We start from the raw sequence: 13174 nt of genomic DNA on the forward strand, positions 1-13174 counted from the left end.
TCTATGCGTAACTGATTCTCTGAATCAGGCGCATAGATACGACCGTGCACACTCAGATATACGACGGCATATCAGGAGATACGCCGTCGTATCTTGTATCTGAATCTGGCCCCAAGAGTCTTGCAAACAATCCAGTCTTAAATTATCCTCCAACAGCATCATAATAGGCATAAAGTCAATTAACACTTATTAACAGCTTTTCCGGCACCTTCTCTTTTGCACTTTGTTAAATGTTAATATTTCCAAGGATTGATGGAATCTGGAGGTGTAGCTTTTCTTTCTTGTTGTCTTAACTCAGTGTAATATTGGTGCTTCATCATAACTAGTGTACCCAGTTGTTTCATTACATGACAGAGGAGCAGGAGCTTGAGTCATTTATCCACCTAATGGTCCTCCAGACACTCCGTTATATATTTCTTCACATTTCCCGACCTGACACCGAGGTGTTAATTGTTCTTTGGGTGCATTTTTAATACCTTGTGTATGATTGGCACATTGGGTCCCGGTAGTCAAGTTTTAGACTTTGAAGGAAATGTAAATTATTTCCATTTAGTCAACATATATACGATCGGTAAGACAGCGCTTAGCTTATTTTTAAAGCTACACTGCCGCTTAACAACATAATTTTAACCACTTAAGACCCAGACCTTTAGGCAGGTAAAGGACCTGGCCAATTTTTTCGATTCGGCACTGCGTCACTTTAACTGACAATTGCGCGGTCGTACGACGTGACTCCCAAACAAAATTGGCGTCCTTTTTTTCCCACAAATAGAGATTTCTTTTGGTGGTATTTTATTACCTCTGCGGTTTTTATTTTTTGCGCTATAAACAAAAATAGAGCGACAATTTTAAAAAAAAATCAATATTTTTTACTTTTTGCTATAATAAATATCCCCCAAAAATATATATAAAAAATTTTTTTTTTCCTCAGTTTAGGCCGATACATATTCTTCTACCTATTTTTGTAAAAAAAATCACAATAAGCGTTTATCAAATGGTTTGCGCCAAATTTATAGCGTTTACAAAATAGGATATGGTTTTATTGCATTTTTATTCATTATTATTTTTTTACTACTAATGGCAGCGATCAGCCATTTTTTTTTTGTGACTGTGACATTATGGCGGACGCTTCGGACAATTTTGACACATTTTTGACACATTTTTGGAACCATTGTAATTTTCACAGCAAAAAATGCATTAAAAAAGGCATTGTTTACTGAGAAAACGACAATTACAGTTTGGGAGTTAACCACAAGGGGGCGCTGATGGGCTTAAGTGTGACCTCATCTGTGTTTCTAACTGTAGGGGGGTGTGACGTCATTGATTGCGTTTCCCCATATCAGGGAACACGCGATCAATGACGGCGCCACAGTGAAGAACAGGGAAGCTGTGTTTACACTCAGCTCTCCCCGTTCTTCAGCTCCGGGGACCGAACGCGGGACTCCAGCGGCAATCGGGTCCGGGGGTCCCGCGGCCGCGATCACGGAGCTTTGGACAGGGTCGTGTGCACGTGCAGACTATTGGTCTGGTTAGGAAGGGGGTTTAAGTGCCCAGTGGGTCAGTGGTTAAAAGCGGCCAGCAAGCGGGATCGTTGCCCACATTCTCCACCATGCGTACTGGGCTCTAAATGGACAGTGCCATCTATTGAGAACTCTGTGCCGAGGCCATGACTCCATGGGAGTGACATCGTCGTGGCTTGGCCATTCAGACGGCTGAAGACGGCCTGCGGACCCAGAAGGAAGACCAGGTGAAGATGCAAGCACCTACAGCAGTGACATCATGCGGCTGGAGGGCTTTGTTTCTAGGTAAGTCTGTCTAATGTGTAATGGGTGGCATTCAAATGAATGGCACTGCAATGCACCATAGCCCTAGGCACTGAGGAAGGGGCCCTTTACACTGACAGCTCATCACCCACGGAGGTAAATACAGCAGGGACTGTGAGGGGGGGGGGGGTTGAGGGTATAGGTCGTTAGTCCAACATTTCAGGTCGTTGGAAAAGGTGAACCTCCACTTTAAGCTGCCTGAAACCACCGCCAACATAGAATGAAATATGGAAATATAGGAAGCTCCTATTATTTTGTATTTGTTTTCTTGGTACAGATTTGCTAAGCTTTGATGAAATGAAAAAGAGAAGTGTCCACACAAACGTGCTCACTGTTTTTTTTCTTTGCATTTTTTTTTTTTGTTTGCTTTTTATTCACCCAAATTCTGTTGAATGTTAGGCAAATATTGGGCCAGATTCACAGAAGAAGTATGCCGGAGTATCTGCTGATACTCCGGCGTACTTTCAAATTTGCCGCGTCATATCTTTATTTGGAATTCACAAACAAAGATACGACGGCTTTTGGCTAAGATCCGGCTTTGTACGCCTTCGGATCGTAGGTGTAATTCTCCGGCGGCCGCTGGGTGGAGTTTGCGTCGTTTTCCAGAGTTGGGTATGCAAATTAGCTGTTTACGGCGATCCACGAAGGTACCCACGCTCGTCGCATTCTCTTACGTCGTCGCTAGTCGGTTTTTCCCGTCGCAATCTTAAGCCTGCTATTTCATGGCTTAGATTTAGAACAGCCATGTTAAAGTATGGCCGTCGTTCCCGCGTCGAATTTCAATTTTTTTTTATTTTTGCGTAAGACGTCCGGGAATACGAAAGTACGTTATGCACATCGCCGTTCAAAAAACACGTCGGGGCGCCGTAATTTTGCGCAAAGCACGGCGGGAAATTTCCTAGCGGAGCATGCGCAGAACGTTCGGCGCGGGAACGCGCCTAATTTAAATGGTACACGCCCCATTTGAATTAGGCGGGCTTGCGCCGGACGGCTTTACGCTACGCCGCCGCAAGTTTACAGGCAAGTGCTTTGTGAATCAAGCACTTACGCCGAAAACTTGCGGCGGCGTAACGTAAAGGGGATACGTTACGCCGCCGTAATTATTCCTGAATCTGGCCCATAATTCCTTTTAGAAGTCTAATGGGAATTTTTTTTTTGGAGATGAGAAGTTTTCAATTAACTCAATTTTCAATTATAACTACATTTTTGGAAAGAGAAACAGTATTAACTAGAAAGGGTACATCATTTAACAATTACATTTTGCCTAATTCGATGTTTGATTATATTGGAACAAAATGTAAAACATAATGTATATTTTTATTAATTGATAAATAATTTAGGAATTAATTAATACCAGCCATGTAAACATCCAATACTTATTATATGATTAAAAAAGACAATGTAAATTCTTCTAATTTAAATTGTAAAAAAATTATTGTAAAAATTATGACGATAATCATCATCATCATCATCATCATCATCATCATCATCTGATTATCAATAACCAATTTAATAATATATATTTAAAAATTAAATAAAGTATCTTTCAAATTGGACTTGAAATTAAAAACAGACATCATTCATAACACCTTGAACTTTTCCAGCTTATTCCAGCCTCAAAGTGATAGTAAAGTCCATTATGAAACTTTTACCTACAGGCAGTGTTAATTTTGATATCCAATTTCGATTTAGTTTTAGTCATTGTCTTTTTTTTTACTAAAATTATATTTTAGTAGTATTTTGGTCATCTGAGTTGTTTTTGTTTTAGTCGTTCTTTAGTAATCTTAATTGTTTTAGTTTTTAGTCAAATTTAATTTGGCTAAAGCTTAAAATAAAGTTTACCTGTGGATAAAATGAATACCGTATCTCCTAAACGTGCGCTAATTAACCACTTTAGCCCCGGACAATTTGGCTACCAAAGGACTGGGCCGCTTTTTGCGATTTGGCACTGTGCCGCTTTAACTAACACTTGCGCGGTCGTGCGACGTGGCTTAGAAACAAAATTGACATCCTTTTTTTCCCACAAATAGAGATTTCTTCTGGTGGTATTTGATTACCTCCTGTGTTTATTTTTTTTTTGCGCTATAAACAAAAATAGAGCGTCAATTTTGAAAAAAAAAAACAATGGGCCAGATTCACAGAAGAAATACGCCGGAGTATCTACTGATACTCCGGCGTATTTTCAAATATGCCGCGTCGTATCTTAATTTGTGATTCACAAACAAGATACGACGGCATTTGGCTAAGATCCGACAGGCTTACGGCTTCGTACGCCTTCGGATCTTAGGCTGCAATACTTCGGCCGCCGCTGGGTGGAGTTCGTTTTGCTTTCCAGCGTCGGCTATGCAAATGAGCTTTTACGCGATCCACGAAGGTACTCGCGTGCGTTACTTTGTCGCAAGTTGTTTTTTCCCGTCGCAAAGTTAAGCCTGCTTTTTCATGGCTTAACTTTAGACCAGCCATGTTAAAGTATGGCCGTCGTTCCCACGTCAAATTAAATTTTTTTTTTCCTATGACGTCCGGGAATACGTTACGCACGTCGCCGTTCAAAAAACACGTCAGGCGCCGTAATTTTGCGCAAAGCACGGCGGGAAGTTTCCAAACGGAGCATGCGCAGAACATTCGGCGCGGGAGCGCGCCTAATTTAAATGGTACACGCCCCATTTGAATTAGGCGGGCTTGCGCCGAACGGCTTTACGTTACGCTGCCGTAAGTTTACACGCAAGTGCTTGGTGAATCAAGCACTTGCGCTGAAAACTTGCGGCGGTGTAACGTAAAGACGATACGTTACGCTGCCGCAAATGTACCTGAATCTGGCCCAATATTTTTTTACTTTTTGCTATAATAAATACCCTCCCCCCAAAAAATTATATATATATATATACAGTAGGTGTTTGTGATATTGTGCTTTTAGCACGACAGCGTCGCGCTGATTCTCGGCGACAGGGTGCCGAGATCTCGCCGGCATCTCACACTCACTGGAATAGTGACAGCACATCCCAGCAAGCGCGTCATAGAAGCGACGGGAGATCCGACTTGGATTCCCGCCAATTCTACACGTGTGCGGCGTGTTATGAATCCTGAGGGGGAAGTCCCCGCCGGATTTTAAATAAAAATCCGGCATGGGTCCCCCCCTCAGGAGCATACCGGACCCTTAGGTCTGTTATGGGTTGTAAGGAGAGCCCCCCTACGCCGAAAAAAACGGCGTAGGGGGTCCCCCTACAATCCATACCAGACCCGTATCCAAAGCACGCTACCCGGCCAGCCAGGAAGGGAGTGGGGACGAGCGAGCGCCCCCCCCCCTCCTGAGCCGTACCAGGCTGCATGCCCTCAACATGGGGGGGTTGGGTTCTCTGGGGCAGGGGGGCGCACTGCGGCCCCCCCACCTCAGAGCACCCTGTCCCCATGTTGATGAGGACAGGGCCCCTTCCCGACAACCCTGGCCGTTGGTTGTCGGGGTATGCGGGCGGGAGGCTTATCGGAATCTGGGAGCCCCCTTTAATAAGGGGGCCCCCAGATACCGGCCTCCCCACCCTAAGTGAATGAGTATGGGGTACATCGTACCCCTACCCATTCACCTGCAAGAAAAGTGGTAAAAACACAAATAAACCACACAGTGTATTAAAATATTTTATTTTTCTGCTCCGGAGGCCGCCCCCTGTCTTCTTTATTAGCTCTTTTACCAGGGGGGGCTTCTTCTTTGACGTCTTCGGGTGGGTGGGGGCCGCCGTCTGGTTCTCTTCCACCGCCGGGGGGGGTGGCTTTTAAAAAAGCCCCCACCCCCCCGGCGGGTTAACTCCGGCGTCTTCGGCGGGGCTCTTCTTCTTCCGCTATCCCGACGGGTCTTCTCCGCTATCCGGGGGGTCTCGCCGCTCTCCGCTGTTGACTCGTCGCACCCCGGTTCTTCGTCTCGCAGTCCGGTCCCTTCTTCCGTGCTGTACGTCTTCTTCTGTGCTGTGAGTTCTTCTTCCGCGCTGTGACGTCATGTTCTTCACTTCTCTTCTTCTCCCCATGTTGACTCGCCGGTCCTCCTCGCTGAAATGACGGATGCGCGCCTTGCATCGGACCTATATAGGCCTCACAATCCCATCATGCTCTGGTACCTACCCATGTGATACCTACCCACGTGGGTAGGTATCACATGGGTAGGTACAGAGCATGATGGGACTGCGAGGCCTATATAGGTCCGATGCAAGGCGCGCATCCGTCATTTCAGCGAGGAGGACCGGCGAGTCAACATGGGGAGAAGAAGAGAAGTGAAGAACATGACGTCACAGCGCGGAAGAAGAACTCACAGCACAGAAGAAGACGTACAGCACGGAAGAAGGGACCGGACTGCGAGACGAAGAACCGGGGTGCGACGAGTCAACAACGGAGAGCGGCGAAGACAGAAGGAGAACCCCGGAGAGTTGAGAAGACCCGTCGGGATAGCGGAAGAAGAAGAGCCCCGCCGAAGACGCCGGAGGAAACCCGCCGGGGGGGTGGGGGCTTTTTTAAAAGCCACCCCCCCCGGCGGTGGAAGAGAACCAGACGGCGGCCCCCACCCACCCGAAGACGTCAAAGAAGAAGCCCCCCCTGGTAAAAGAGCTAATAAAGAAGACAGGGGGCGGCCTCCGGAGCAGAAAAATAAAATATTTTAATACACTGTGTGGTTTATTTGTGTTTTTACCACTTTTCTTGCAGGTGAATGGGTAGGGGTACGATGTACCCCATACTCATTCACTTAGGGTGGGGGGCCGGTATCTGGGGGCCCCCTTATTAAAGGGGGCTCCCAGATTCCGATAAGCCTCCCGCCCGCATACCCCGACAACCAACGGCCAGGGTTGTCGGGAAGGGGCCCTGTCCTCATCAACATGGGGACAGGGTGCTCTGAGGTGGGGGGGCCGCAGTGCGCCCCCCTGCCCCAGAGCACCCAACCCCCCCATGTTGAGGGCATGCAGCCTGGTACGGCTCAGGAGGGGGGGGGGCGCTCGCTCGTCCCCACTCCCTTCCTGGCTGGCCGGGTAGCGTGCTTTGGATACGGGTCTGGTATGGATTGTAGGGGGACCCCCTACGCCGTTTTTTTCGGCGTAGGGGGGCTCTCCTTACAACCCATAACAGACCTAAGGGCCCGGTATGCTCCTGAGGGGGGGGACCCATGCCGGATTTTTATTTAAAATCCGGCGGGGACTTCCCCCTCAGGATTCATAACAAACGCCGCACACGTGTAGAATTGGCGGGAATCCAAGTCGGATCTCCCGTCGCTTCTATGACGGCTCTGTCTCCATCGCGGCAAGCCAGCTCGGCGCTGGCTCCCGCGATGGGGCTCGTAGGTGCTCAATCTCGCTGAGAAAGAGAGCGAGATTGACACAAAATCGGCTTCACCTACTGTATATATATATATATATATATATATAAACAATTTTTTCCACCGTTTAGGCCGATACGTATTATTCTACATATTTTTGGTAAAAAAAATCGCAATAAGCGGTTATTGATTGGTCTGCGCAAAAGTTTTAGCGTCTACAAAATAGAGGAACATTTTATGGCATTTTTCTTAATTGTTTTTTTATTAATTATGGCGGCAATCTGCGTTTTTTAATGTGTCTGCGACATTATGGCGGACACATCAGACACTGATCCATGCTTACTCTCATTGGGAGCAATGATCACTGTCGTGTCACCTGTAGCCACGCCCCCTGACAGTTAGAATCACTCCCTAGGACATAGTTAACCCCTTCCTAGCCCCCTAGTGGTTAACCCCTTCACTGCCAGTCACATTTACACAGTAATCAGTGCATTTCTATAGCACTGCTTGCTGTATAAATGTGAATGCTCTCAAAATAACGTCAAAATAAAATGTGATCACTGCTCCCGATGAGAGTGAGCATAGATCAGTGTCCGATGTTTCCGCCATAATGTCGCAGTCACAATAAAAATCGCAGATTGCCGCCATTACTAATAAAAAAATATTAAGAAAAATGCCATAAAATGTTCCCCTATTTTGACGTTATTTTGAGAGCATTCACATTTATACAGTAATCAGTGCTATAAAAATGCACTGATTACTGTATAAATGTGACTGGCAGTGAAGGGCTTAACCACTGGGGGGCTAGAAAGGGGTTAAGTATGTGCTAGGGTGTGATTCTAACTGTCAGGGGGCGTGGCTACAAGTGAAAGTGATCACTGCTCCCAATGAGAGTAAGCATAGATCAGTGTCCGATGTGTCCGCCATAATGTCGCAGACACAATAAAAAACAAGTGACACGACAGTGATCACTGCTCCCGATGGGAGTGAGCATAGATCAGTGTCACTAGGCAGAATGGGGAGATGTTTGATTACACAGGCCTCTCCCCGTTCTGCAGCTCTGTGACCTGATCCAGGACACTGGCGGACATCAAGTCCGTGGGTCCTGCGGGCACGGTCACAGAGCTTGTGGCAGGGGCACGCGCACACCCGCACGGCGCAAATTTTAGATATGTAAATATACGTTACTTTGCCCAGCCATGCCCTTCTGCCAACGTATATGTGCGTGAGCCAGTCTTTAACCGGTTAAGGAGATAATACACCATTGTTGTTGTCAGAGGAAAGAACAGTGCCCCATCATTGGTGTCAAGGAAAGGAATAGTGCTCCATCAATGGTGTCAGAGGAAGGAATAGTGCCCAATCTTTGGTGTCGGTGGACAGTATAGTTACCCATCGCTGGTGTCAGTAGGAGAAATAGTGCTCCATCTTTGTTGTCAATGGAAGGAATAATGTCCCATCATTGGTGTCAGAGGAAGAGTTTATTCTCAATCATTGGTGTCAGTGGGAGAAATAGTGTCCCATGGGTCAGATAAAGGTAAGCAAATGGCCACATCTGGTCCGTGGGCTGCAGTTTGGAGACCAATAGTATAGAACGGTGTGCAAAATTAAAAGACCTGGGCCCGGATTCAGAAAGAATGGCCTAAGTTTCTGCTGGCGTATCGTATCTCATATACGCTACGCCGCCGTAACATAGAGAGGCGAGTACCGTATTCACAAAGAACTTGGGCCCTAATTTTCGGCGGCGTAGCATAAATGGGCCGGCGTAAGCCCGCTTAATTCAAAGTAGGCTGGTAGGGGGCGTGTTGTATGGAAATTAATCGTGACCCCACGTAAATGACGCGCCTAACGAACGGCGCATGCGCGCATGCTCAGTATCACGCCAAATTTTTTCCCTAAGTTACGCCGGCTCAATGCTTAGTCGACGTGAACGTAACCTACGCCCATCACCATTCACGTACGACTTCAGACGGGCGCAAGTACGTTTCTGAATCGGCGTATCTACCTCATTTGCATATTCAACGCGGAAATATACGGTAGCGCCCCTAGCGGCCAGAGTAAATATGCACCCCAAGATACGACGGCGTAGGATACTTACGCCGCTCGTATCTTGGCAACAGTGAGGCGTATCTGATTCTATGAATCAGTCGCAAAGATATGACGGCGCACATTCGGATTTACGACGGCGTACGTGGAGATACGCCGTCGTAAGTCCTTTGTGAATCTGGCCCCTGCTTATTACAGCTCCTGGGCTTTCTGTTGGACCCCAGCTGTCCTTGACAGCCAAATGTTCTTAGCAGCACCTCCTGTGGGGCCCCAGAAAATAGCTGATTACAGGTGCCATTTTTAAACCGACCGGGACAAATAGCTGCTGTCCCTGTGCCATCCTTTAAGGCCCCGTACACACGAGAAGATCCATCCGCTGAAAAATCTCAGCGGATCGGTTTCAGCGCATAGATCCCCTGGTGTGTACGTTCCAGCGGATATTTATCCGCGGATATTTCCGATTTCCAGCAGATAAAAATTTGTAGACATGCTTACAAATCTATCCGCTGGAATCGGCTCCAGCGGATCGATCCGGTGGTCTGTACAGACTCACCGGATCGATCCGTCCGAACCCATCCCTCGCATGCGTCGTAATGATTCGACGCATGCGTGGATATCCTTATATGACAGCGTCGCGCACGTCACCGCGTCATCAGCGTGGCGACGGCGCGACACGTCACCGCGATGGGAATTCGGCGCAGATTTCGATCCGATGGTGTGTACACTCCATCGGATTAAAATCCGCAGAGGATTTATCCGCGGATACGGTCCGGCGGACCGTATCCGCGGATCAATCCTATCGTGTGTACCAAGCCTCAGGGTTCCTGGGACTCACAGGGTTAAAGAAATCTGCAGATTTATAAAGATTAAAAACTGCAAGAAATTACATTAATATTTTAACATTCAAAACTGAATTTTTGTGATTTGGATCAGATCAATTTAAAGGGCACACTGGCATTTCTAATTCCACAATATCCAGACTGCTACAGCTTAGTGAGGCAATCTGACATAACGTAGTCAGTTTAACGCCTAAATCCCGTACATATAACACAGCTTGGTGGACCATATTGTTACAGTTCTTACAATAGAAGAAAATGCCCTGATTACACTTTACCACTCATAGCCTGGTGAGATAAACAAGATAAGTTTACGTAACCCATCTGTATTCAAACCCAGATTGAGAATCGCAGCTGGAGGAACAATTATTTCTCTATGGCTAAGTGCCTTTAATGAATGATTCACAATGTTTAACGAGTTCCATTGACAGGACTGTGAACCAGTGTCCCCTCGCCCTTACAAGACAAAGGCGGCTTCAACGTGTGACAGAAGGTAACTCCACACTCCACGCTGTTGGACAACCAGTGGTGACGGTTTATATTTTTGCAAAATGAGTTTGATTTGGGCACGCTGCCACGTTATTTGTTTTCAGATGAATAATTTGTATTTGCTTTTTGTATTTTTCCCCTTGTAACCTTTGCGTTTATTACTTCTATAAATACAATTATTAGAGCTTGTTTGTTCTTGTGCCGATGAAGTATAGGGCCAGATTCAGGTAGAAGTTGCGGCGGCGTATCGTAAATCCCTCCGGCCGAAGCCCGCCCAATTCAAATGGGGCGTTTATCATTTAAATTAGGCGCGTTCCCGCGCCGAACGTACTGCGCATGCTCCGTTTTGAAATTTCCCGTTGTGCTTTGCGCGAAATGACGTTGCACCGACGTAATTTTTTGAACGTCGACGTGAGTTACGTCCTTTCCTATTCACGGACGACTTACGCAAAAAAAAAATCTAAATTTGACGCGGGAACGACGGCCATACTTTAACATGGCAAGTCTAAAGATAGGCCAAGAAATAGCAGCTTTAACTATACGCCGGGAAAAGCCGACTAGCGACGACGTAAGAGAATGCGACGGCCGCGCGTACCTTTGTGAATCACCGTAAAAAGCTAATTAGCATACCCGACGCGGAAAACAACGCAAACTCCACCCAGCGGGCGCCGAAGTATTACACCTACCATCCGAAGGCGTACGAAGCCGTACGCCTGTCGGATCGAAGCCAAAAGCCGTCGTATCTTGGTTTGAGGATTCAAACTAAAGATACGACGCGGCAAATTTGAAAATACGCCGGAGTATCAGTAGATACTCCGGCGTATTTCTTCTGTGAATCTGGCCCATAGTTTCTTTACACTCAGGAAATGTTAGTAATCTATTCAAAAAGATATGAGTTGTAAAACCTACCTATCCTGCCCCCCCTGCAACCCATGCCTCCCATCTTCACTGTTTTGAAAACCTGTTCCTCCCATCTTTAATGTTTTGAAGATCCATGAATTCAACAAACTTCTTATTTCAGCCCACTAGGTGCCATGGTTCTGCCAGCTGGCCACTATCCTGAACCCCCCCTCCCCCACTCCCCCACCTTCATTCTCTTTAATAACCTGTGCCTCCCATCTTCACTTTCTTGAAAACATAAGCCTCCCATCTTCACTCTCTTGAATACCCATGTCTCCCATCTTCACTCTCTTCAAGACCCATGCCTCCGATCTTCACTATCCTAAAGACCTATGCCTTCCATTTACTTTCATGAAAACCTATACCTCCCATCTTGACTTTCTTGAAGACCTACACCTTCTTACTTTTCTCTCTTAAGGACCTATGTCTACCATCTTCATTCTGTTTAACGTATGCCTTCCATCTGTGCTCTCTTGAAGGCCTCTGCATTCTACACATTTCTGGTCCTGTCATTGCCTTTTGCCCACCTTCATTCTCTTGAAGACCTGTGCCTCTCATCTTCACTCTCTTGAAGACCCATGTCTCCCATCTTCACTATCCTGAAGACCATTGTCTTCCATTTACTCTCATAAAAACCTATGCCTCCGTGTTCACTCTCTTGAAGACCTATGTCTACCATCTTTACTCTGATGAAGACTAACCCCTCCCATCTTTGCTCTCTTGAAGGCCCATGTATTTGACACATTTTTGGTTGTGCAATTGTTGTGTCCTCAACTTCATTCTCTTTAAGACCTGTGCCTCCCATCTTCACTCTCTTGAAAACCTAAGCCTCCCATTTTCACTCTCTTGAAGACCCATGTCTCCCATCTTCACTATCCTAAAGACTTATGCCTTCCGTTTACTCTCATAAAAACCTATGCCTCCCATCTTCACTCTCTTGAAGACCTATGTCTCCTTACTTACTCTCTTGAAGACCTATGTGTACCGTCTTCACTCTGTTGAAGACCTACACCTCTCATCTTCACTCTCTTGAAGGCCCATGCATTCAACACATTTCTGGTTGTGTCATTGCCTTGTCCCCACCTGGTGCAATGCTTAATCCAGCTGACCACTATGAAGCTACTATTTTGCCTTACCAGATGCCTCCTATCTTCACTTTCTTGAAAACATAAGCCTCCCATCTTCACTCTCTTGAAGACCCATGTCTCACATCTTCACTATCCAAAAGCCTTATGCCTTCCATGTACAGTACTCTCATGAAATACCTATACCTCCCAGCTTCACCTCCTTACTTTTCTCTCTTAAGGACCTATGTCTACCATCTTCACTGTTGAAGATGCACGCCTCCCATCTGTGCTCTCTTGAAGGCCTCTGCATTCTACACATTTCTGGTTGTGTCATTGCCTTGTCCCCACCTGGTGCAATAATTATGCCAGCTGGCCACTATGAAGCCACTATCCTGTCTTCCCCCATGCCTCCTAGCTTCATTCTTTTGAAAACCTATGCCTCCCATCTTCACTGTCTTCAAGATCTATGCCTCTCATCTTTACTCTATTGAAGAACCATATCTCCCATCTTTACTCTTTAGATGAGGGGGTGGCCCCTTCCTGTTCCAACATGACTGTGCACCAGTGCACAAATCAAGGTCCATAAAGAGCAGTTAGGAGCAGTCATGTTGGAACAGGAAGGGTCCATCCCCAAACTATTCCCACAAAGTTGGGAGCATGAATTTGTCCAAAATGTCTTGGTATGCCGATGCCTTAAGAGTTACCTTCACTGGAACTAAGGGGCCAAGC

General features: G+C 46.5%; 1 protein-coding gene across 1 annotated transcript in view; it reads right to left on the bottom strand.

Moving 5' to 3' along the window:
• The window catches only part of LOC120928383 (brother of CDO-like), a 34133-nt gene extending 22242 nt beyond the window's left edge, over positions 1-11891 (bottom strand). Inside the window, exon 1 of the mRNA XM_040339482.1 lies at positions 11783-11891. Within this exon, the coding sequence (XP_040195416.1) occupies positions 11783-11891 (109 nt within the window). The remainder of the gene's footprint in view (positions 1-11782) is intronic.
• Between the last annotated feature and the right edge of the window lie 1283 nt (positions 11892-13174).

This window comes from Rana temporaria, chromosome 2 (genome assembly GCF_905171775.1).
Source record: "Rana temporaria chromosome 2, aRanTem1.1, whole genome shotgun sequence".
Taxonomy (NCBI): Eukaryota; Metazoa; Chordata; class Amphibia; order Anura; family Ranidae; genus Rana; species Rana temporaria.